Source organism: Strongyloides ratti, assembly GCF_001040885.1.
Source record: "Strongyloides ratti genome assembly S_ratti_ED321, chromosome : 1".
Classification (NCBI taxonomy): Eukaryota; Metazoa; Nematoda; class Chromadorea; order Rhabditida; family Strongyloididae; genus Strongyloides; species Strongyloides ratti.
Window position 1 is genome coordinate 10,350,928 of NC_037307.1, and position 26,022 is coordinate 10,376,949.

General features: G+C 22.3%; 8 protein-coding genes across 8 annotated transcripts; 3 read left to right on the forward strand and 5 right to left on the reverse strand.

Moving 5' to 3' along the window:
- Positions 1–14: 14 nt before the first annotated feature.
- On the reverse strand, positions 15–2,237 carry SRAE_1000318500 (DNA ligase 4; the record flags this gene model as incomplete). The annotated part of the gene is made up of 1 exon (XM_024650346.1): positions 15–2,237. One exon carries the CDS (start codon positions 2,235–2,237, stop codon positions 15–17), a length of 2,223 nt encoding a protein of 740 aa, XP_024504133.1.
- Positions 2,238–3,251: 1,014 nt separating this feature from the next.
- On the reverse strand, positions 3,252–3,745 carry SRAE_1000318600 (Hypothetical protein; the record flags this gene model as incomplete). The annotated part of the gene is made up of 2 exons (XM_024650347.1): positions 3,252–3,470; positions 3,509–3,745. The coding sequence occupies 2 exons, from the start codon at positions 3,743–3,745 to the stop codon at positions 3,252–3,254; spliced, it is 456 nt and encodes a 151-aa protein (XP_024504134.1).
- A 3,477-nt stretch (positions 3,746–7,222) lies between these two features.
- Positions 7,223–9,600, reverse strand: SRAE_1000318700 (Dynamin, GTPase domain and P-loop containing nucleoside triphosphate hydrolase domain-containing protein; the record flags this gene model as incomplete). The annotated part of the gene is made up of 3 exons (XM_024650348.1): positions 7,223–8,089; positions 8,130–8,965; positions 9,519–9,600. 3 exons carry the CDS (start codon positions 9,598–9,600, stop codon positions 7,223–7,225), a joined length of 1,785 nt encoding a protein of 594 aa, XP_024504135.1.
- Positions 9,601–9,745: 145 nt separating this feature from the next.
- On the reverse strand, positions 9,746–10,782 carry SRAE_1000318800 (F-box domain-containing protein; the record flags this gene model as incomplete). The annotated part of the gene is made up of 2 exons (XM_024650349.1): positions 9,746–10,444; positions 10,492–10,782. 2 exons carry the CDS (start codon positions 10,780–10,782, stop codon positions 9,746–9,748), a joined length of 990 nt encoding a protein of 329 aa, XP_024504136.1.
- A 643-nt stretch (positions 10,783–11,425) lies between these two features.
- On the forward strand, positions 11,426–11,890 carry SRAE_1000318900 (Hypothetical protein; the record flags this gene model as incomplete). Its single annotated transcript, XM_024650350.1, has 1 exon — positions 11,426–11,890. One exon carries the CDS (start codon positions 11,426–11,428, stop codon positions 11,888–11,890), a length of 465 nt encoding a protein of 154 aa, XP_024504137.1.
- A 1,007-nt stretch (positions 11,891–12,897) lies between these two features.
- Positions 12,898–16,150, forward strand: SRAE_1000319000 (Protein-tyrosine phosphatase, receptor/non-receptor type domain and Protein-tyrosine/Dual specificity phosphatase domain and Protein-tyrosine phosphatase, catalytic domain-containing protein; the record flags this gene model as incomplete). Its single annotated transcript, XM_024650352.1, has 4 exons — positions 12,898–14,352; positions 14,394–15,377; positions 15,418–15,727; positions 15,771–16,150. 4 exons carry the CDS (start codon positions 12,898–12,900, stop codon positions 16,148–16,150), a joined length of 3,129 nt encoding a protein of 1,042 aa, XP_024504138.1.
- Positions 16,151–17,449: 1,299 nt separating this feature from the next.
- On the forward strand, positions 17,450–20,677 carry SRAE_1000319100 (Bloom syndrome protein; the record flags this gene model as incomplete). Its single annotated transcript, XM_024650353.1, has 4 exons — positions 17,450–17,671; positions 17,715–18,059; positions 18,098–18,417; positions 18,460–20,677. The coding sequence occupies 4 exons, from the start codon at positions 17,450–17,452 to the stop codon at positions 20,675–20,677; spliced, it is 3,105 nt and encodes a 1,034-aa protein (XP_024504139.1).
- A 1,076-nt stretch (positions 20,678–21,753) lies between these two features.
- On the reverse strand, positions 21,754–23,388 carry SRAE_1000319200 (Arrestin-like, N-terminal domain and Arrestin C-terminal-like domain and Immunoglobulin E-set domain-containing protein; the record flags this gene model as incomplete). The annotated part of the gene is made up of 3 exons (XM_024650354.1): positions 21,754–22,875; positions 22,998–23,195; positions 23,308–23,388. 3 exons carry the CDS (start codon positions 23,386–23,388, stop codon positions 21,754–21,756), a joined length of 1,401 nt encoding a protein of 466 aa, XP_024504140.1.
- Positions 23,389–26,022: the final 2,634 nt, after the last annotated feature.

The window sequence follows — 26,022 nt, forward strand, 5'->3', positions numbered from 1 at the left end:
AAGTACAATTATATTTACATAAAAATATTATTAAATACTTCATCAGGAATATCTTTTTCTTGAATCAAATCATTTAATTTTTCAAGTGACAACTGATTATGTCCACACATCAATATTGTGTCCTTTTCTAAATCAATTTTTTGAATTCTCTTTTCATTTATACATCTTATTACCCATTCTACATCTAAAATTGGCATATATTTTGTATGAATAGCAGCTGCTGTTTTAATATTCAGTTTATCAGTAGCAATAATATAGGATGTATCTTTTGTTGGATTACTGACAACAGAAGCACCAAGAAAATATATAAATTGTTGGATTCGTTTTAAATCAAAATGTTTTGGATAATTTAAAATACAAATAGTCAATTTTTCAAAAAATTTCCAATTTTCTAAAACATCCAGTTTGATTCGTGGTTTTTTAACTTCATCACTAGGACAATAAAAAATATTTAATATTGGTGGTATAACTTCAACATTATTTAACCCTCTATTGAATCTATTGTCAAACTCTTGAACATCAATTAATAAGCTTATATCTTTTTTTAAAAGATCTTTTTTTATGCAATATATATAAATAAGATCTTTATAATTTGAACATATCTTAGTCCATTTTACTTCTACAATAGTTATATTTTCTTCAAAAGCAAATCTGCAAAGAGAATTACAATTTAAGTTGTCTTCCAAGTAACATGGTAATTTCAAATGATATTTATTGTTAATGTCTAGTACATCAATTATTTTGTTAAAAAATATTGATTCCATTTTTACAGGAATTTTGAGACAAATTGTTAAAGTATTTTGAAAACCATTAGCAGCTAAAAGAAAATTTTTAACATGACTAAAAGTATTATCAGAATATTCAATTCCAACAATACCCAAATTAAATGTACAAAATTTATTGTAATCAGGTTTTACATGAAAAACACAATTACTTCTTGGAGAATTTCCATGAATATAAAAACTAGAACTATCCTTTATAAAAAATCCTTCTTCCATGTCAGAAATTGCATTTTCTACACATTCGGTAAAATCTTTGTAATTTTGAATTTGTCTATACTTTGAAATTATAATTCTTGTATTTTCTATATTATTAAAAATCTTTTCATTTAAAATTTCTAATCTTTCTTCAAATGAAATATTTGTTAAAAAATTAGAATTAAGATATAAGATATCAGAAACAATAAAACATATTTTTTTACAATCATCTTTTTCTTTAAACAATCTTGAATCATAATAAGTATCATCAGAAGACATATCATATTTTTTCATTATCCTTCCAGTTTTATTACATTTTATTACCATATAACCTTCTAATATTACATCTTTAACATCTATCTTGAATAATGAATTAATCTCTTTTGGAAAGTCAAATTTTGGTAAAGTGTAAAACATTGTATAATCATTCTTATTTGATGAAAAAAATTTATAATTTGCACCATTATTGAATCTATGCAATAACACATGTTCTCCATGACAAAATAATTCAACAAAAAGTTTTCCCTTACAACATTTTTTTATCTCATCAAATTCATATTTTTCATAACCAAAATCATATGGTTTCATTGTAGTAAAAGGTTTCCCAATACCTAAAGATGGTAATGTATGTTTGATATCTTCTTTAATAAAATAGTTGGGAGAATAGTTTGCAAGTATATCTTCAAATTGAAAGCCATACTTTTTAAATTGTTCTAAATTAGGATTAATGCAATAAAAAAGATCATCTAAATCCATTTTTGTTACATTTTCAACTTCATTTAAAATTATAAGTAAGAACCATTTACGTTCCAAATAACTCATCTTTCTCAACAATTCAATTATATTTTTTTCTACATATATACATTGTGACAATTGATCAATATACATATTCATGTATTCAACAGAAAAATCTAATTCTTCAAAACTTTTAGGATAAATATTTATCAATATCTCTACCATTTTTGAAATTGACATTTCTTTGGTCATTCCAAAATCCAATTCATCAATTTTTAAATCATTAAGTAAAATATTTTTTAAATAATTGAATTCAATAATTAAACGTTCTCCAATGTTAATTGGTTGAGTCATCAAACGTAAGGCAGGAAAAATAGTAAAGATTCTCTTTCCTTTTTGAAACCAAAAATTGATAAATTGTTTAAATAATACTTCTTTACCACCTCTATCTTCTTCCGTAGAAATTTGTTCCAAAAGAATACACAAATCCGAAAATTTAATACAATTTGCATTTGATTCTTCCATTATTAAAAAATAAAAAAGGAAATATTAATTTAAGTAATATTATCAGTTAAAAGTTATCCTATAATAAATAATTTATTAAAAATTTTAAAAAAAATATCTAAAATTTTTTGATAAAATTAAATTTGTACAAATTAATATTTTTTAAAGAAGTATAAATTACTTTTTCTATGCGAGACAGAATTAATTATGGGATAAGGTGTATGTTACAGTACGCATCAATGTCAAAAACTTTTAATGACAGGGGTTAATATCTAAAAAAAAAAATTTTTTTTAGTATTTATTTTTCTTAATAAAAAATTTGATAATTTTTTAAAAGCACAATATAAATATAATTGTAAAGGTACATTTCTTTAAAAACTTAAAAATTTATTGTAACTTTAAATATAAAAATTTTTAATATTCTTTTAACTCCAAACAGAACATCTTTATCACAAATTTTTATATTTTTAAAAATCTACCAAAAATCAAAAAAATTTTAATTTATTATTTTTTTTAAATTATTTCAATCTGAATCTCAAAGTTAGTTTTTAAAATTATTCCTTTTATATATTATATTACTAAAAAATATAAATATATATTATTTTATATGGTATAGTTAGTTCTTATCAAAATATAAAATAATGTGTAGCTAATAATATATGCTAGTCATCATAATATATATAATAACGCAATAAAATGTATTTTTTTTTGATAATGTCTTTAGAACTCAAAAAAAATATTTAATCATTTTAGTTAATTGATATATCGTGAATTCAAGCAAATTATATTTTTAGAACAAAGTGTTTAAGATAAAACTTTTTTAAAGAAAATATTTGTTGATAACCACATCTACTTCTTGAACATTCTAAAATAATATAGGCAAAAGTAATAAAAATAATTTTGCAATTATAATAAAAATCAACGATGATGTTGTCGTATTAATCACATGTATTTAAAAAAAAAATTAGACACATACATTTATATTTTATTATTAAAAAATTTTAAAATTTTTCTTATATTTTAAAAAACTTTTAATCAAGCAAAATCACTTCTTTTAGGTCCAACCATCCTTTGAAAAGTATTTGGTGTATTATTCGGTTGTGTTCTAAAATAATCATGTGGAGTGAAATTAATATTTTTCTTATTATTCACTTTTTTAATTTTAATATCTCCAACAAGTTCAACTATAGGAAGTGGATGTTGTTGGGATTTATTATTTAACCTAAAATAATCTTCTTTCATATCATCACTTTCCTTAACGCGTTTCAAATGAAAATTTGACTGTTTTTTACTATTTGAGCATGTGTTTCTAGAAGCAATTTTATTATTTTCACAAGTTTTTTTTTTGTATAAATTGAATCCATAGAAATACTCTTTTGATTAAGATGTTTAGATTGAAAATTTTTCCATTTTATTTCAGAAGCTGCAGTTTTGTTTTTTAAATTTTTAGATTCTTTATTTTTTCTCCCACTACAACATGTGATAAAAAGACCAAATAAATTAACCAATAAAATAAGCGTTAAAACCATCATATATATTAAATTATCAATGACATAGCATAAATTTAAAGAAAGAAAAATTCAAAAATAATAATGTTATATTATAAAATGTAAATTTCATCTAACAATAATGATCAAATTAATTTCATGAAGTTACATTATACTATACAATCTAACAATTTATCTTCAAAATTTAGAAAAAAAATTTTCTATATTAACACATAACTTTGTTTGAAAAAACTTTTTTTTTCAAATTTAAAATTTTTATTATATTCATTTGATAGCCCTTGAAGAGAGATGAATTTTGAATATAATCAAGGATATGTAAAAATTAAAACTTCAGAAGTTATGAGCCTTTAAAGTTGGAGGCGAAAATGGGGAATATTTTTTGCAAAAAATCGCCTTTCATGATCCAGTTGAGCTTTTTTAAATTAAAAGATATATTCTAGATCAGATTTTTACGGGAAATCCATTAAAGTTGGTCTCATCTTTATAGGACTTCTCAAACTTGAGATATGATAAAAAACATTGCTTCAAAAACGTTTTCAAGAACGTACTCATAACTCAAGTTACACAGCTCATAGAAGTATGAAATTTGTTGCGCTGGGCTTCTTTCAACTTTTTATATATAGTCCACGTTGAAATTTTTTTTCCATTCTTAACAGTTTTCAAGATATAGTACTTTGTATTTTTTCGCGCCTAATCTTTTGTCATCATTTTCTATATCTCAAAAGTGGTTGGCAATATAAAAAAATTTTGAAGGTGGACCCTATATGAAAACTAAAAAGGAGATGATTTCAGAAATTCGCTTGCTTCTAGCTTCATTTTTAGAAGAGTTACAACCAAAGGCGGAAATTTTTTCTAAATATTCATTGTTCATGATTTTTCTGTAACTTGACTAAAAATTGTCATAAAAAGATAAGATTAGTGGCAAACGATTTTTCTTCAAAAGTTATTCTAGAATAAATAATTTCTGCAAAAATATCATAAAAATTTCGAGAGTTTCAAAAATTGGCCAAAAAGTTCCAACATGACTTGTCATCAGTATTTAAAAAAATTAACTTTTTTTAGAATTTTGGTATAATATGATATTCATTCGATAGCCCTTGAGAAGAGATGAATTTTGAATATAATCAAGAATATGTAAAAATTAAAACTTTAGAAGTTATGAGCCTTCAAAGTTGGAGGCGAAAGTGGGGAATATTTTTTGCAAAAAATCGCCTTTCATGATCCAATTAAGCATTTTTAAATTAAAAGATATATTCTAGATCAGATTTTTACGGGAAATTCATTGAAGTTGGTCTCATCTTTATAGGACTTCTCAAACTTGAGATATGATGAAAAACATTGCTTCAAAAACGTTTTCAAGAACGTACTCATAACTCAAGTTACACAGCTCATAGAAGTATGAAATTTGTTGCGCTGGACTTCTTTTAACTTTTTAGATGTAGTCTACGTTGAAAAGTTTTTTTGATTTTCAAAAGTTTTCAAGATATAGTATTTGGTATTTTTTCGCGCCTAATAAATTGTCATCAATTTTTATATCTCAAAAATGGTTAGTGATATAAAAAATTTTTGAAGGTAGACCATAAATAAAAACTAAAAAGAAGATGATTCCAGAAATCCGCTTGTTTCTAGCTTCATTTTCAGAAGAGTTATAACAAAAGGCGGAAATTTTTTCTAAATATTCATTGTTCATGACTTTTCAGCATTTCAGCTAAAAATTGTCATATGAAAATAAGCTTAGTAGTAAACGATTTCTTTTTAAAAATTATCTTAAAATAAATAATTTTTGTAAAAATAACTTCAATATTTCGCTAGTTTCAAAAATTGTCCAAGAAGCTCCAGCTTGACTTGTCACCAGAACTTAAAAAAACAACTTTTTTTAGAATTTTGGCATAATATTATATTCATTCGATAGCCCTTGAGGAGAGATGAATTTTGAATATAATCAAGGATATGTAAAAATTAAAACTTCAGAAGTTATGAGCCTTCAAAGTTGGAGGCGAAAGTGGGGAATATTTTTTGTAAAAAATCGCCTTTCATGATCCAGTTGAGCATTTTTAAATTAAAAGATATTTTCTAAATCAGATTTTTACGGGAAATTCATTGAAGTTGGTTTCATCTTCATAGGACGTCTCAAACTTGAGATATGATGAAAAATGTTGCTTGAGAAACGTTTTCAAGAATGTACTCATAACTAACGTTACACAGCTCGTAGAAGTATGAAACTTGTTGCGCTGGGCTTCTTTCAACTTTTTAGATGTAGTCCACGTTGAAAAGTTTTTTTGATTTTCAAAAGTTTTCAAGATATAGTACTTGGTATTTTTTCGCGCTTAATCTTTTGTCATCATTTTTTATATCTCAAAAATGGTTGATGATATAAAAAATTTTTGAAGGTAGACCCCATATGAAAACTAATACGAAAACGATTCCAGAAGTCCGCTTGTTTCTAGCTTCATTTTGAAAGGAGATATAACCAAAGGCGGAAATTTTTTTTAAATATTCATTGTTCATGACTTTTCTGTATCTTGGCTAAAAATTGTCATATGAAGATAAGATTAGTGTCAAATGATTTCTCTTAAAAAGTTATTCTAATATGAATAATTTTTTTAAAAATAACTTTAATATTTCCTGATTTTCAAAAATTGTTCAAGATGCTCCAACTTAACTTGTCATCAGTATTTAAAAAAATTAACTTTTTTTAGAATTTTGGCATAATATTATATTCATTCGATAGCCCTTGAGGAGAGATGAGTTTTGAATATAATCAAGGATATGTAAAAATTAAAACGTCAGAAGTTATGAGGCCTCAAAGTTGGAGGCGAATGTGGGGAATATTTTTTGCAAAAAATCGCCTTTCATGACCCAGTTAAGTATTTTTAAATTAAAAGATATATTCTAGATCAGATTTTTACGGGAAATTCATTGAAGTTGGTCTCATCTTCATAGGACTTTTCAAACTTGAGATATGATGAAAAATGTTGCTTCAAAAACGTTTTCAAGAACGTACTCATAACTCAAGTTACACAGCTCATAGAAGTATGAAATTTGTTGCGCTGGGCTTCTTTTAACTTTTTAGATGTAGTCCACGTTGAAATTTTTTTTCCATTATTAACAGTTTCTAAGATATAGCATTTGATATTTTTTCGCGCTTAATCTTTTGTCATCATTTTTTATATCTCAAAAATGGTTGGCAATATAAAAAATTTTTGAAGGTGGACCCTATATGAAAACATATATGAAGGTGAATACAGAAATCAGCTTGTTTCTATCTAGAATTTAAAGGGATATATAATCAACGGCAGAGTTTTTTTAAAAATATTCAGTGTTAATGACTTTATCTTTTATACTTTTATATGTTTTTTCTAGTGATTGAAAGACCGCTATCCAGTAGAAAAACAAATAGTATGAATTTTTTTTATGTATATTAAACTATAAAATATATAAAAAAATCTATTTATTAGTTTATAGATTTTTAATTAGTTAATTAATTAAACACATATACTATTGTTGAATGTCTTTCAACAAATTTTCTATCATAGATCCTCTTATCTTAACATACTTTTGTTTCTTATTACTTGATTCTTTATTATTTTTAGTTAAAAAATTTTCAGCTGTTTTGCAATTTTCAATATCATCACTTTCACCTTCTTCTGTTTCCTCTGTCTGTGGAAGTGCTATTTTAATTTCTTTTAACACTTTTTTCTTCTCTTTTTTAGGAGATTCGTGATATTTAGAAGGTTCTTGGCATTTAGAAGGTTCTGGAAGTTCAAATTTTAAGAGAATTTCTGGTTCTTCATTGGCAACAGTTTGAATGTAAGGGTAATCGTTTATAAGAAATGATTTCAATGCATCAATATCTGCATTTCTAATAGGCTTTGGTTTAATTGTATCAGATACTGCAACAATCTCTTCTGGAAGTGTACTAAAATCTTTTAGAAAATTTTCATTATTCGGTATATCAATAAAAAGTTTATTTATCATAATAATATTATCTCCTGTTAGTCCTTTACCACTATTTTTCTTTTCTATTTTACGCAATTCATTTTGAGTGTAAGCAATATAAAGGCACTCCAACATATGAATATGAAGCGAGAAAAGTCTTGCTGCTTTATATTGAGTTGGTAATTTTTTAATTTTTTGTATTAATGTTTCCATATCATTTTGAACATAATCTTTTATACTTGAATTAGACAAAGTTCCTTTGAAATAAGTACAAATAATTTTTGGTTCTTTACTAGAAATTGCATCCAAAATATAATCAGTAAAAATTTTTCTATCTTTAGTAAGACTGATAAAATTTTTATATTGATCTGATTGGTTAAGGCAAAAAATTGTCTTACTAATGTATGGATTAAGTGTATCAATGATCTATAATATATATAATTTTGTAATAATTTAAAATAAATACCTTGTTTATAGATGAAGTTGAAATTTGTGAAGTTGCTACAAAGATGATTAAATCAACTTTTCTTATTAAATTGTTAAGAATTGGAAAATATCCAGTTGTTTCTTGGTCAATTGATGATATCATAGAATCTGAAACTGGTGGTGAATCTATAATTGTCACTTCTTGAAGTAATGTATTTTTTATTTGTAGTAACTGAATTTGACATTCATTTTTTAATTTGTTATATTTAGTTATTTCGTTAAATTGCCATGATTTAGTAGAAGAAGCATCATTACCACGTAATAATGACGGAACTTCGTCATAAGTAATATTTGTAAATGATGATTTATAATCTCTTACAACATCATAATGAGATTCATATCCCTTTTTTTCACGAAGTAGGTAATTGATAAGAGACGATTTTCCAGCTTCAGCACTACCAATAACTAAGATAGATGGTTTAGCAAATAATTCACTACAGTCCCAACCAACGGTTTTTGTTATATCATTATATTGATGTCTATCTCTTACTGGTACAACTATTTCTTTGTAAAACAATGGTAAAGCTGGTAAGGCACCAATTAACTTTGGATCATGTATTATTTTTCTTGGAGCAATATCAAAATTTCCTTTTTTCCTCGTTTTTTTACTACCTCTTCGTCGTCTACTACTTTGTTCATCTAAAACATTTGCTTTTTGTTCTGTTAATTTACATGTTTTATTCTGAAGTTTGTTATTTGTATTAACAGGATTGAGTAGTCCTTTACATTTTACATTCTCTTCAACAGGTGCTTCATTCGTTTGTGTTTTCTTTTTTAGTGTCTTTTTTCGTTTAGATTTGTCTGACTCACTTGGGTCTAAAAAATTACCCATATTAAAACAAAATTATGAAATATTAAAAGGAGAAAATAAAAATTTATTCTTTTAATTTCTTTGGTTAATATTTTGTTTAAAAATATATGAATTTGAATAATTCAAAATGTAAATATTATATTCATTTAGTATTAAAATTTTAAAAAATATTTTGTAGCCATCCAAAGATAGCTATTTTTTTATGAATTAAAATTTTGATTAAAAGAAAAAAAGTGAACAATTGTATACAAAATATATATTAACTAATCATTTTTAAAATAGGAAATTTATTAAAGATTTAAAAAAAAAAAACTTTTTATATTTATTATTAAAATTTAATACATTACATTTGACAAATTTGTTGTATAATTTTTAATTTATATCATTAAATACATGATAATATTTAAATTTTTTTGTAGAAACATATTATAAAAGAAAAATAGTTAAAGTGGAGATTGTAGTATAAAAAAATTTCATGAAGAAATATTGTAGATAAAGAGGAAGAAAATAATGAGATAAAATTTTGATGTATGAATAAGAATTACCTAAAATGCTTACAATTTTTCTTATCAAGAAAATTCTTTTTTGTATGATATACCACAAAATATAAATTTTTTTTTAAAATGGTAACAAAATGCATCATAAACATAAAAGATTCTTAAAATAAATTTTATAATTCTATTTAAAATAATATTTTTATTGTAGTAATAATAAAAAGAATTAAAATATTAATCTATTAAATATAAATTACTTTATTTATTTTAAATATATAATTTTTTTAAAAATTATAAATTTGTTCCATTTTGCCTTGAATACGATTTATAGTATTGGAAAGTAATACATTTTGTAGAATCACATTTGTTGCATCGTTTATATGCATTAAATCTTCCAATTTTCTTTCCATCATGCACAACATTATATGTTTTACATGGAAAAAAATTTCTCACATCAACATATGCTTCAATGGCATTTTGATGAGGAAAACTAACAAAATAATTATTATGACAATTATCTTCACCAGTACAAATACTTTGCCTATCTACTATACCATTTATTAAGTCAACTTCAAAATTATAACACTTTGACAAAATATCCATTTTGTAAAGTTCTTTGTTATTGGAAAACAAATTATTTACCATTTTTGAATTAACAAAATGTGTACACTCACATTCAAAAATGGATAAATTTCTCATATCATTTATCATTGGTAGCGTATAATCTTGAGGAATACTCTGATTATGAAAACATATTTTTCTAATATCCAAATGGGTTACATACTTCATTTTTTGAATAAACGATGAAAATTTTTCGAATGATTGATTTCTGTCAATAAATAGTTTTAAAAAATATACCTTAGTTTTTAAGCTAAAAAAATGATTAAGAATGTCAAATATAATTGTTTTTCCAGTTGCATTTATATTTATACTGACAACATTTGTAAGATCCATTCTTTGAAGGCATTTTATAAGTTCTCTAATTTTATACTAAATATTTTTATTTATTAAAGTTTTTAAAAAAAAAATAAACATACATTTTGTAGAGAAAAATTAAAATTTTCAATAGATATTGTTTTAATACTGTTTATCAATTTACAAGAACATATAATTGACCCATTATTCATTTCAAAACTTGAAATATTGAGACCCATCAATCTGGGTTTAGGTAGTGAATCCAGATTTGTTAAAACAAATAAATTGAAAAATCTTGATACTAATCTAATATTATAAATAGTTTTCCAATTTACATTTTGTAGAATAAGTTTTAAAACTTCATTAGGAAGTGAAGTAATAAAAAAATTTGAAGAATCGTCTTGAGCAAACATTATATTTCTAAAGGATAATTATTATAGTTTTTTATGTAATTTTCTTTTTACTATATATAACTTTTATAAGTATAGTTTTTATCAAACAAAATGCGTCTGTTATAATTTGAATAAAACTACATTTATAAAAGAAAACAAACTGTTAACGACTTTTGTTGCTTAAAACTTTGAATTTTCTTTAATAATTTTTATGAAAAAATAAAGCGCATGTTTCAGGGGTTATTTTAAAACAAATCATTTTTAAATGACGTTTATAATAAAAATGTAATAAATTGTTCAAAATATATTGTTATAAATATCATAAATATGTTTATAAATTTTATGATAATTATTTATTTGTTTTGTATTTAAACAAAGTGTGCCAAATTCAAAATGATAAATTATTTTTTTTGTTCTAAAATTTATATAAACAAGAATGACATTAGGCATAATATTATTTAATAAGAATACTTTCATGTAGTTTAAAGTACCGATACTTTTTTGTGTTCTTCATTTTATAATTTTTTTTTTAATAATATTTGTACAAATTATTTATAATATTACAAAAATTTGAAAATTATATTAAACAAATTATTATTTAATCCATAAATATTTAAATAATATTTTTATTATATTTTTACAAGTAGATAATCCAATAATTGATATGTTGTATTTTTTTTTCTTTTTTTTGTTTTATTTAATTCCATTAGTAAATGTATGTTCAAAAGCTTCCAAAAACAAAGATAATGGAAAAATAACGTCTGCAACTAAAGTAGGTACTGTAACTAGCGGTGAAAATAAGAAACAAAAAGATTTACCTTTGAAAGCTGGTTCAGTTGCCACAACTGAAACAGGAACCGCATTAAAAAGTTGTAAAGAAAAGAATGCAAACTTGGAAATAAAAAACAATAATAATAAACAAAAAGCGTTAAAAAAATCTTTGAATCCTGAAGGAAATAAAACAAATGAAGCTGGGGTACAAGATGAAACAAATGTAGATATTAATGATACGCCTACTAAAAAAGGAAACAATGATACATTTAATAAAATAGTAAATATACCAAATAACGCTTTTGATGGACCAGCAACATTAAAAGAAAATGTAGTTGCATCAAAGTTTATGATATAAGTTCAATCTTTGACAATTTTTATATATAAAAGAAGAAGACTTAAGATTATAAATTCAATTTTTAAATGAAAAATTATAATTTTCATATTAGTATGCAAAATAATTTTTAAACTGTTCATTATCAAAATTATGTAAATATTAACTATTTTTTAAAATTTTTATATAATTTAATATAAAGGTTATATATCATTAAAAAAAAATTTTAAAAAATGCAATCTTTAACATATACATCTCTTCTATTAAGTTTTTTTAAAAGTATTTTGAGACTTTCAAATAGAATCACCTAAAATAGTTCAAGAAAAAGTATTTGCTAACAATTACAGTATAATGATATAACAAAAATATGATAAAATACAATAAAAGTTAAATTGCAATTAATTGATATATTTTATAAAAAATGATTTATATCTAATAAAATGTTATATTTGATCAATCTCCAATAATTAAATTTTTTTAATAAACGAAAATAAATTAAAAGATATGTTTAAAAAAATTAAAATTTTTTAATAATAAAAATATATTTAAATATTAAAAATAAATTTGATGTTGAAAAAAATTAACAATTATATATGTAATGATAAAATTAATATTTTGAAATATTTAAATTTTTAATAAAAAGCAAAAGAGATCATTTAGTTTTTGTTCATTCAATTTCAATTTAATGAATATATTCAATATAATTTTAATATTTTTTATTATTTTTTATACTTATCTAAATGTTGCATCTACAGGTAATATTTTAAATTATTTTCTAATTTCTTTTAGATATTCTATTTAAACCAAGTAGTGCTGTGATATTGTTTACATGTGATCTTACAAAAGCAAATTTATCATCTTTCTCGGAATTCTTAGAAAAAAAGAGATTAAATACTATTTCTTATCTAAAAAATAAAAAATTTTACATAGCTTATAAATTAAAGGAACATCATTTTTATAAATCAAAACTAAAAATATGTTTGAATTCAAACACGAAACATTATAACTTATTTTCTTTAATGATAAAAAATATGCAAAATATTAATAATAATTTTTTTATACTTTTCCCTTTTCAAGCAAAAAATTTTCCAATAGATAAATATGATTTATTTGTTCATACGAGTCGTGAAAAACGTTTGGTTTGGAAATACCCTAGCACTTTTCAAATGTTTAATGGTCAAGAAATTTATATGTTTAAGTTTGAAGATGAAATAGGTAATACAATTCTTCCGAATGTCACAATAAAGATTAAGCTTGAATATTTAGAAATTAAAATTTTTAATACGACTAAATTTAATCAATTTTTTTTAACTGATCAAATAAGTATTATCAATAGTGTAAATTTATCTAATCAAAGTAAATTGCTTGCTCCAGAATTTTCTGATGATCAATTTAATAATCAATTTAATAATCAATTTAATAATCAATCTAATGATCAATCTAATAATCAATTTAATAATCAATTTAATAATCAATCTAATAATCAATTTAATAATCAATCTAATAATCAATCTAATAATCAATTTAATGATAAATTTAATGATACATATAACTATATCATAAAGACTGTTAAATTTGGATTTAACAAAACCATTTATATTGATTATAATGAAACATTTGTGATTAACAATAATTTTGTTATATATCCCAATTCAATTTATCATTTTAAAGAAGTAAAAAAACTTCCTGATCAAAATGTTGCTTTATTTAAAAGACAATATTTTTATTTTTTACCAAATTTTAAAAATGAAAGCTTTATAGAAACTGAATTTACAACAATATACAATAAAAATTATACAATGACGTGTAATTATTATTTAAAAAATGATAAAATATTATTTTTAGTTCAATATTTAGAAGATGAATTTAACATTATTGATACGGTTTATTTTAAAAATACCTCAAAAATTGGATTTTTGAATGAAAATAAATTTTATATTCCTAATATAAATATATTAAATTCAAATAGTTGTATATGCATATATGTATCACCAACAGGTATCCATAGATACATTAAAAAATATTATTATGAGAATTATTCTAATGGTAAATATAATAAATACAATAGTATTGATAATAATGCAAATAAAATATTGATGGAAGAAGATCAAAGAAATTATAATAAATTATTTTTAATAATTTCTATAATTATTTTGATTATGTGTTTATGTGGTGTTGTTATATTTATATTAAAAGAATTTAAGTTGTTTCAAAAAAATAATAAGAAAACAAATTTTACAAATGTTAATTCGAATGTTGAAAATATATATCCAAATATTCATGAATGGTTAAATGTCTTGGTTTCTAGTAATTTTATTAGATATTGTCAAAAAGTGTACGATAGTAAATACCAATTGAAATCAGTGTCCGATTTTGGATTTTTCATGAAAACTGCAAAAAACAAGAAAAAATCAAAAACAACAGAAAAAAATAATTTTTTTTCAATTTCTAATATCTTATGTAAACGTACATTTATAATGGCTAACGTAAATTAGTACTTTAATTTATAATTTATTTGTTATTTTAGTTTCCTGAAGATGATGAAAAATGTATAGATTTTTTAGAATATTTATTTAACAATAACGTAACAAATGTAGTGGCAATAATACCTGAAAATGAATATGAATATTTTCAAAATTTCTATAACCCAAAAGAAGTAGCAACATATGGAGTGTTAACTTTAGAAAATTTAGAAACATCAGAAATACCAGAATTAAATATTTTAATTACAAAAATAAAGTTAACAAAATCTTCTGAAATTAAAAAACGAATATATGTATATTGTGTTCCAGAAGTTTGCGATACTAATATATCAGATAAATATCAAATGGATATTAAACAAAAAGATGATATTTATATCGAAAAGGACAATGTTATTCCATATATTTATGAACATATCTTAAAAGTATCTGGTTCAAAAAAGATTCTTTTTCATGGTAATGATGAAATTAATTTTAATGTGTTACTGTTTACCTGCTTTTTTTATATCATTGATGGATTTATATCAAATATTTCTATAACCAATCCTCTAAAATTAATAAATAATATTAGAAATATGAATTATGATATTTTCTTTAATTCCATTGAATATGGTTATCTTGTCAAAATTTTAGTTAAATATTTATGTGCTGATAATCAAGTATTAAATTCACAATATAAGAAAATTATTAATATAGAATATAATAATTATAAAAATATTGTTAAAGATAATATTAAATTTTATGATATATTATCTTTTAAAATCATTCAAAATATGTTACTTGAATTATATGACGACAATAAAACTAATAGTATTAAAAGTCTAGAAACTGAGTGTAAACTGTGGTTTCAAATAATGAAGGATCCAATAAATAAAAAAATAATTAGATGCAAAAAGTTTAGTTGTTTGGATAAGAATTGTCTGATGTACAAAAGTATTAAATTCCAACATATATATGAAGGGTTTTTGAATGGTAATTATATAAATTATGATTATTTATCAAACACTAAAAGACGTCTTATAATGTGCCAAGTAAGTAAAATAGTTAACAATTATTATAATTTAAATTTAGGCACCTACAGAATATACAAGTTTAGCTATGATTAATTATCTTTTTGATGAGGAACCAAATATTATTGTAATAATAACAGGAGAAAACGAAACAATTGGTGATATTGCTTCATACCTTTCAATAGGTGATGATAGACAAAATCTTTCATATAAAAATTTTGTTATTAATATTAAAAAAGATAATGAAAAAAATTATTATAAGGAAAAGTTTACCAAAAATTATGAGACTTATACAGTAACTATTAAAAAAAATAATGACAGTAAAATTGTGCAGTTAACATTATTTTACTACAAAAAGTGGCCCAAAAAAGGTATTTATAGCATATAATATTTTTCTACTTTTTTTTAATTTAGGAATTCCATATAATTATGAAGATATTCTTAATCTTTTAAAATCTATTAATAGTCTTGATAACAAAAATTCAATATTAATACATGGTTATGCAGGTATTGGTAGAACAGGATGTATTGCCACTTTACTTTACATGATAGATATGATGGAATTAAAAAATGATTTCAGTCCAATAAATCATTTAAAAATTATTCGAAACCATAGGCATAATGCTGTTGAAACAGTAGAACAGTTTATCTATATTTTAATAATATTTTGTCAATATTTCAAAGAACAAATTGAAAAAGTCAATCCTGGTGCCGTTTGTCGATACACTAGACTTCTTGAAAATATAATGCATGCAAATAAAAATAATTATAATACACATAACACCAGTTTTTAAATATTTTTTTAAAAATAATAATTTTAATTATGTCCCTACTGTGACTAGTAATTCATTGTCAATTTTAATTATCAATAAACAAAATTGTTTAATTCAAAAAAATTTAATATTAAAAACTTTTTCGATTTTCATTTAATTAATAATTTAATAAAAAAAAAAGATTTCATGAGGAAGAAATTCTAGGAATAAGTTTAATTAAATACTTCAATTCACAAAATTATGAATATCAAATTTAATTGTTAAGGCATTATTTAAACTTATTTACATTACTTTAACTTTGTTTGATATGTTAACATACTCGTAATATAATTAGAATAGTCTCATTAATGTTTGAATAAAAAACACAATGATAATATTATTTATTTTTATAAATCTAAAAATTAAATATTTTCACATTAATGAGCAAACATCACTAAAGGATGATTTTTAATAATCTTATAAAATAAGTTTTTAGTTTTTGTTTAACATACTTTAAACTTTTCACGCACCTAGTTCTTGAGATTTCAAATTAAAAAAGATAGTTTTATTGGTAATTTTATAATTGTCATATTTGTAAAAATTCATTGCTAAATATCCTTTTATATCTGTAATAAATTTGCTCAATTGACAGTATTCTACATTTTTTTTAAATAGAATACTATGTACCAACCAGAAATTAAATTTTTTACTTTTTTCTTTGCATTCTCATAACAATCTTTAAAATTTGGATTTATTTCTAAATCCTTAGTTTCATATGCTTCAATATTTTTGTTATTTTCTTATAGAAAAAAATTGTTAGTGACAATATTATAAAAAAAATTATTAATTTTTTTCCTCTTATTGGTAACCTTTTAAATGTTATTTGTCAAAAGTCAAATCTCAAAAATTAATTTATTTTTCCTATAAATATATTATCAATAAAGTTAAAAATTTTATAGATAATTTTTTTCAAAAATTCAAGAGATAATACGATTAAAAGTTAACACATCATAAATAAACAAAAATTAATTAAAAAGTATTACAAGTATAATTAGTTAAAAAATAATTAAAAAATTAACATAAAATTTGTGAAGATGATAAAAAAATGGTTATATCAAAATTAAATAGTATCAAAATTTTTGTTAATGAAAAGACTTTTGTGAACCATCTGAATATGCAGATCACCAGTCTGTCTCCTAGAAAGAAAATTTTCAAACCGCTACAAATTATTTACTTGTATATAATTATATCAAAACACAACTAATATTGTGTACTTTGTTATTCTTCTTTAGATCCAAATCTATTAATATCACTACCAATTTAAATTTACATTTTATTATTATGGAAAAAGGATCAAATGATGATGTATTTATTACGCCCAAGAAAAGAATAAAATTTGGATCATTTGAATTTGTTAAACCAGATTTTAACTATATTATGCCAAATTTTCTATGTTGCAATGGTTCTCATAAAAATGGAGTTTATAAAGGACATGTTAATGTTAGGAAAAAAAATGATGACAGGAAACAAGATGTTTCTTCTTATGATAAAAAGATCGTAAATGTATGTTAGATATTTTTTGGATTTTATATCATTATCATTTCAGGAAAATAATTACACATCTAAAGCAATAGGAAATTTTTCAAGTAATCAATCAATTAATAATGAAATTTCATTAAATTATTCATCCAATACTAGTGCCATAAATAGGAAAGAAAATGTACTTACTCCAACAAACTCTAATTCAAATGTACCTGATATTTTTAAAGCACCATCATTAGACTTCCGAAGTCCTTACATGGTAAATGAAAAATCTTCTAAAGAACCAGTGCATGATGACATTGAGGATGATTTTTTTCAAGATATTGATGTTGATTATTTTGTAGAAGATAATTCTTCAGAGAAATGTATTAATTATTCAGAAAATAACATAAATAAAAAAAATGATAATGTAAGTTTTTTTATTTACACATTTTTTAGATGTTTTAGGTAAATAATGTCTCTGTTTCAAATTTCCAAGAATCTAATGTTTCTAATTTGTCAGAAAATGTAATAGTAATAGATGATGATTTTTCCGATGAACTTGATGTTTGTGAATTCATACCACAAAATCCTCTATCTGTTAGTAATAATTCAAATTTTGCAAATGAAACTTTAAATGATTCATCATGTCTGGATGATGAAGATATAGATTTTGATATCGAAAATAGAGAAGACATGCATGGAAAATTCCGCGGGTTTTTGATTGACGACGGTGAAAAGTATATGGATGAAACTAAACATCTTTCAGAAGAAGTGATTAAAAAAATGTATGAAGTTTTAAGGAATAAATTTGGTCATACAGACTTTAGGCATAGACAGAAGGCTGCTATTGTAGCATCTTTGGCCGGGGAAGATGTTTTTATATTAATGCCTACAGGAGCTGGAAAATCATTGTGTTATCAACTTCCAGCTGTAATAGAAGATGGAGTTACAATTGTGATATCTCCATTACGTTCCTTGATTAGTGATCAATGTGATAAGATGAACAAACTCGGTATTAAGACAGAAAAGTTAACGAGTGACGTTACCATGACGAACTGTAATAAAATTTACAATAGTTTGTATGATATTAATAGTGGAATAAAATTGTTGTATGTTACTCCTGAAAAAGTAGCTTCTGCTCCACGTTTTTCAGAAATTTTAAGACACCTTCAACGTCATGGAAGACTACGTCGATTTGTAATTGATGAAGCACATTGTGTCTCCCAATGGGGTCATGATTTTAGACCTGACTACACAAAACTTAACACTCTTAGAGAATTATTTGATAATCCAAAAATTCCAATTATGGCTTTAACAGCAACAGCAACACCTAAAATTGTCACAGACACAAAAAGATTATTGGGTATCAATTCTTCAAAATTATTTATTTCTACTTTTGTTCGTCCCAATCTAAAGTATGATGTTGTAGAAAAATCAGCAGCCAATAAAAAAAAATTACTTGAAGATATGTTTAAAAAATATCCAAAAGGATCTGGTATTTTATTTTGTTTTTCAAAAAATGACTGTGATAATGCAAAAAAACTTGTTGAAAGTCTTGGGGTAAGTGCAGTTATTTATCATGCAGGCCTTTCCAGCAAAGAGCGTTCTGCAGCACAAGATAGTTGGATGTCAGGAAAGGCAAGAGTTGTCTGTGCAACAATTGCTTTTGGGATGGGTATTGATAAACCAGATGTCAGATTTGTAATTCATATGACAATGTCTAAAAGTATTGAAGGTTACTATCAAGAAAGTGGTAGAGCCGGAAGAGATGGTTTACCATCACATTGTGTTATTTTGTATAATTATACGGATTGTGTTAAATTAAGAAAATTTGTTGAAGATCCAATTGAAAATGAAGATGGAAGCAAAATTTTAAAATCTGATGCTGTCAAAAAAATGCAACATACAAATATAAATGAGATGATAGCGTATTGTGAAAGTGTATCAATATGTCAAAGAAAACTACTGGTAGAACATTTTGGAGAAATATATGATTCTGCAGATTGTATGGCTGATCAAGTTACTTGTTGCAAAAATTGTAGCAAAGTAGAAAAAAAGCGATACTATTTATGTGATATGACGGAAGTTGCTTCACTTGTTCTTAATTCTATTAAATTTATGACTCTAACTGTAAAGCAAATTTCAGAATGTTTAAGAGGAAAAATTAAAAATAGTGATACTGGTAAAGGAAGAAAAATTGTAGAACTTCCAATGTATAATAAAACTGGATTTTTAACAGATACTGATGCTTGTAGATTAGCAATTAAGCTTATAACGGATGGTTTTGCTTATGAACAAATTCATACACTTGTATGTGGAAGAAATAATGTAACATTTGTTGGATATGTAATGTTAAGTGAAGATGGAAAAAGATTTTTGTCATCAAATCCCACACCAAAATTTTATATTCATATGCCTGTTGCAAAGTTTACACTTAATGATATCTCTAACAGTTATCTTATGACTAGAGTTAATATCAAAGAAGCTGAAGCTTTAAAAGAAAAATTTAAAATAAAACATAAAGAAGTATATCAATGTGCTAAATTTGGACTTCAATCATTAAGATCCCAAATTGCCAAAGAAGAAAAAATATTGGATCCTAGAAAGATATTTACTGATGAAGCTGTTGATCAGATTGCAGCTCTCCTCCCAAGAACTAATACTGAGTTACTATCAATTGATGGTATGTCTTTATTCAAAATTAAAAAATATGCTGGAAGATTGATGTCAACATTAAAAGATTTTTGGAAAATGGTTGATAATAATGATCATGTTAAAATGACAAGAGAATTGGATATGTTAACTAGTGATACTAATAAATTTATTGGTAGCTCAGTTAATCGATCAACATCATTTAATTCTGGACCATCATTTAGTAAAGGTAATAAGTTTTCATATAAATCAGGAAAAAGTTATGGTGGAAAAGGAGGTAAAAAACGTACTGCTCCTTCTAATTTTAGTAGTGGAGATTCTTCTTCATCAACCAATACATATAAGAGAAAAAGAAAAGTTTATAATTCTGATTTTATTATTAGAGATGTTTAATAATAAATTTTTTTTGTCACTTCTCAATTTTAGTAAGGGTTTTTCTATAGGTGAATATATGTAAATAAATCTTTATTTATTTTTGATATGTTGATTTTTATGTTTTTAAACTTTTGATAAGAAATATTTTTTTTTAAAAACAAGAAAAAGAATCATTTTATAATATTTTTATTTATCATAACAATTACCATAATGAAAAAATATCATTTTTAAAAAATAAAAATTAATAAAATTTTAGAGTAAAATCTTAAAAAATTTATATAGTGAATAAAAAAAAGTTTAAATAATGATATGTATACTCATTTAATTAGTATGTGATTTAGAGTAATATAAATAATTTATTTGAAAAATAAATAAATTAAATTTGTAATCCTTATAATTATAAGATAAGAAACCTAACCGTATTCAATTAAAAGGAAATAAATTAAAATAAGGATTTAATTTTACAAATATTGCAATATGTAGCAACATTTTGGATTCCTAAAATATAGATTGCAGTAAGGTAGAACCAAGTAAAAAATGATCGTAACAAAAAAAAAGTGTTAATTTTTTAATAAATATATTTTATTTCTATTTTATCTATTTTAATTAGTAATAAATAAAATGATTAAAGATAATGTTCATAAATCTTCTTAACATTATATATAATTACTGTAAACATTAAACATTACCAATAAACCAATATAATCAAGTCTAAATAATTTATAAGTAACATAATATTATGTTAAAGTTAAAATTATTTATTAGAAATTATACACAATATATATTGTCTCAACTTATATAATTGATGTTACTTTTATATCAAAAACATTTGCTATTATTTAACTTTTTTTTTTTTTGAAATCTCTGTTTAAAAATAAAATATTTTAAGTGAAAAAAAATAAGGAAATATAATAGGTTAATACTATTAATCAAAATATTTTTAATTTTAAAACTTTTACACAAAAAGTTTTATTATTATTATTTTTTTTATATATATATATACAATGATTTAAAAAATTTTTAAATGAAATATATCTTTTTATCAAAATGATAAGAAAAAAAGAATAAAGAAATATATTGCAATCAAATTAAATTTATTCCTCATCAAAATAAACAGGATATTTTGGTGTAAAACTTTTATCACCAAAATAACCCTCTTCTTTATCATCAATAACATTTACTGGACCAAAGAATGATTCCTTAAAAAATGGTGATGGAAGTTGTGGATAAATTTCACTTAATATTGAACTAGCCATTCTAACCCGTTTTTTAATTGTTGATGTTCCATGTCCATTAGCTAGTAATAAACTTTTACCTCCCAGATCATCATTATTATTAGGTAACATTAATTCACTTTCATCAATTTCACTATGTTCATTTGATCTACTTGGTGTTGGGGTTGTTTTTATTGTTATACCACATTCATCTGTCACTGTTACCTTAACATCAGACTTTTTTTGTGAATTTTTTATACTATTATTAGTTTTTATTTTATTTGTATTTTTTATATGTTTTGTAACTATTTCACTTAAAAGAGGAATTGTACCAATTGTTATTGGAATGTATATAGATGATTGTTGTGATATTGATAAAACAACTTTATATGTAATTATTATTAATGAGCAAGTTGAAAGTGATGGTGGTAATGATAAAAATGTTATATCTGAAGCAGGGGATTTTGACAAGTCAAATGTTGACATTCCTTTGATTTCACCAATATTTCGTTTTAAAATTACTTTACACTCTTTTTTTTCAAACTCTGAACCACTAAAATTTTTTGCTTTATATAAAACTTCTTGAATTAATGATATATTAACATGTTTTAAAACACTTCTTCCTTTATTTTCTATTTTACCTTTTAATGATAATGTTTCACCTGGTGTAAAACCTAATCTATCTGTTGATAATTCTAAAAAAATTTGTTGTTGTCCATTATTATTAAAACAACATAATTTAGAGACAGTTGTAGAAGGTGAAAGACAAGTATCTTGGCATGTCATTGGTGTTGTTAATTTACTATCATCATTCATATCTTCTATTCCAATAACAGTAAATAATTTTTTTGTACAAATATCAAAATCCCATGGACGTTCACATATAGCTCTACATGTATATCTAACATACCCATAACTTCCTTCAAATGATGTTGGTAATGTTTTAGGAAGAGTATATTGAAAAGGTACTTCATGATATCCTTTTGGTAATATTCTTTCTTTCTATAATTAAATAATTTAAAAAAAAAATTTTTTTTTTATTAATAATAATTTAAAAAAAATAAATTATAAAAAAAATTAACACAAATATAATATTTTTTTTTTAATTTTATTTTTTAAATTACCTCATGTTTATTTGTTCCTGAAATTATTGAAAATTTATGAGTATATTTAGTATTAAATTGTTCACAAAAATATGGTTCACTTTGACCACAATGTTTTCTATTTTTTCCTGTACCTTTACTCCAATATGTTTTAGCTCTTCCCTTAATTTCAAGTAATATTTCATTAACTTTTTTATCCTCTGATGACTCAATAATAACCTTAAAATTTAATAGAAAAAAAAAATTAACATAAATAATTAAATTTTATATTTTTAAGGAAGGAAGGAAAAATTAATTTAAATTTAAGAGAACAACAAAAATGTATACTTACTTTTCCACAAACTTCCTGTCCAGCAAAATAGGCATTTTCTGGGTTATCAAAGATTATTTCAAAACGATCTAATTTTACCATTATTTTTAGAGAATTTTTAACAACTTTAGATTAATATATATTTAAGCGGTTTTATTGAGTATAAATGTACTGGTAAAAATTGATGTATTATGTTATCTTTAAACAAAATGTTTATAATAAATATGATATAACAAAGATCTGATAAATTTAATAGTATATTAGATATATGATAAGTTAACTTATACTTAATGAATATTTGAATCACTATAACTTTTCTTTTACCTATAGGTGCTAAGAGTAATTTTAATAATAATAAATAAATGTGCCTGCCTCTTTCTCTTCTGAAATAGGAAAAACTAAATTATAAATTGTTATTTTGATAATAACATTTTATTAGTTATTCTTCTTTTTATTTTTTTTTATTTTTTTTTTGTACAAAAAAAAAAAATTATAATTTTAAATAATATAATAAGAGAAAACAAATATGAATATTTCAAAGATACCCATGAGGAAAAAGGAATGTATTTAAATCATTATGATAAAGAGCTTTATTTATGAAACAAGGGTGAGATGCTTCAACTTGATGAATTTACTAAGAAAAAAAATAATAATAATAATAAAATGTAGGAGTTAAGGATAAAGAGAAAAGATTAAAAGATAAATAAATATTAAACGGAGAATTGTAATTATAATAAATATATACTTTTTTATTTTTTAGAAAAATTATTTTATTTTTTATTTTTTTTTTAAAAATAAATTTATTACATACTTTTAATAAAACTAAATTTTATTAATTATTCTAATGATTAAAAGTAATTCTAATATAATTAACTATTTTTAATTAGAAAAGAAAATTATATATTTATTTTGCATTAATTGTCATCTTTAAAAATATTAATTATTTTTCTTTTTTAAATATTCTCATATTGTTTTGTTTATATAAAAATTAAATAAAAAAAGTATACTTTTATATCCCTATTTAATCTATTAATTTTGGCATTGTGTAAATAATAATAAATTTAAATAATAACTTTAGACTTTTATTATAGAATATAGCATAATAAATGATAAAAAAAAATTATTTTTTTTTTGTAATGATAACCATATATAAAGCAAATATAATACAAACATCAATAGATATCTATTCTATATTTAATTTAAATTTTTAATATTATTTAAGATATAAATTACATATTTTATAAACTCTTAAGAATTATAAACGAAGTATGTATATATATAAAATAAACATAATATCTTGAAACATTTTACAATTATATTAGTCCTCATAATAAATTTTTACAAAATCCTTTTAAAAAATTAACATAATTACAAAAAAATATATATATATTATATTAAGAAGGAAAAAAAAAGAACAACAAAATAGTATAATATTATTAGAAATATACTTTTAAAAGTTTTCAATAATTTAAAAATATATCTTATATCTATATAAACAATTGTTTCCTTACTATAACAACTATAAAAATTGCTATCCATAAAAGTTAAACCATTTATGGAAAAAAATTTATACCAAAACTAATAAATGTAGTTTTATACATCCTATACATATACAAGTATTGTTATGGTAAAAGTAATAAAATTGTTTTACAGATAAAAATAGGCGATAAACTTTTAATATTTATAAAACATTTTTTTTTTTAAAATCTATTCAATATATTGATAGTATTATAAATAATTATAAGATAGTAATAATTACATATGATAGACATAAATATTTATTTATGAAAAAAAAAGTATACTGGAGTAATAATTATAAAGTTTTTCTTCCTCATAATAAATAAAATAATTAAAATAAAAAAATTTTTATTTTTATAATATAATTTTTTTTTGCAAAAATTATTTTTGTATATTTGATTTATTGTGCTTATTAGTAAATAAAAAAAAGAAATTAAAAATGTTTCCTACAATGCCTATTTATTTATTATATAAATTTAATTTTAATAAAAAAAATGGCACCTACAATTGTGGTATTTACAATCTTAACACCCTAAATAATTACTTCAATAAATAGTTATTCCTATTGATATCTTATATATATATATTTATATGTATATACAGGAGTTTCACATATTTAAAGAAAAAGGATAAACTGATAAAGATAAAATTATAGCATTAAATAAAAGAATCTTTTTAATAAAAGAAAACAAAATATACTTCAATATAGTTTTAACAAACTTCGACTTAAAATTTTTTTTATTATTAAAAATGGTTAAAAAAATGTTACACGTCTACTATTTTATATTTTTTTTATAACAATATATACATTAATGGTATCATTTTTTTTTATTTAAAAAAAAATATAAAATTAAAATTTGCTTTTTTAAAATTAAAAAAAAATTTACATTTATGATAGTAGAATATTATATTATTAGCCTAGAATAAAAAGATTTATTATTTTAAAAATTGTATAACTTATAAATGTAAATATATATTATCAAAACTACTATTGTAATAAATAAGGATAAAAAAAATATAATTATCAATTTTTCCTATTTAGTAATTGGAGATATTCAACATATTTTGCGGTGTATACAGGAAGCCTAACTTTTTATAAAATTATTTAGTTGCTTTTATTTATAAAAGTAAGTAATGAAGAAGTTCTTTGATGTCTATGAAATATAATACAATGTGAAGATTATTATAATTTTATATAAAAACGAAAAAAAAAAACAA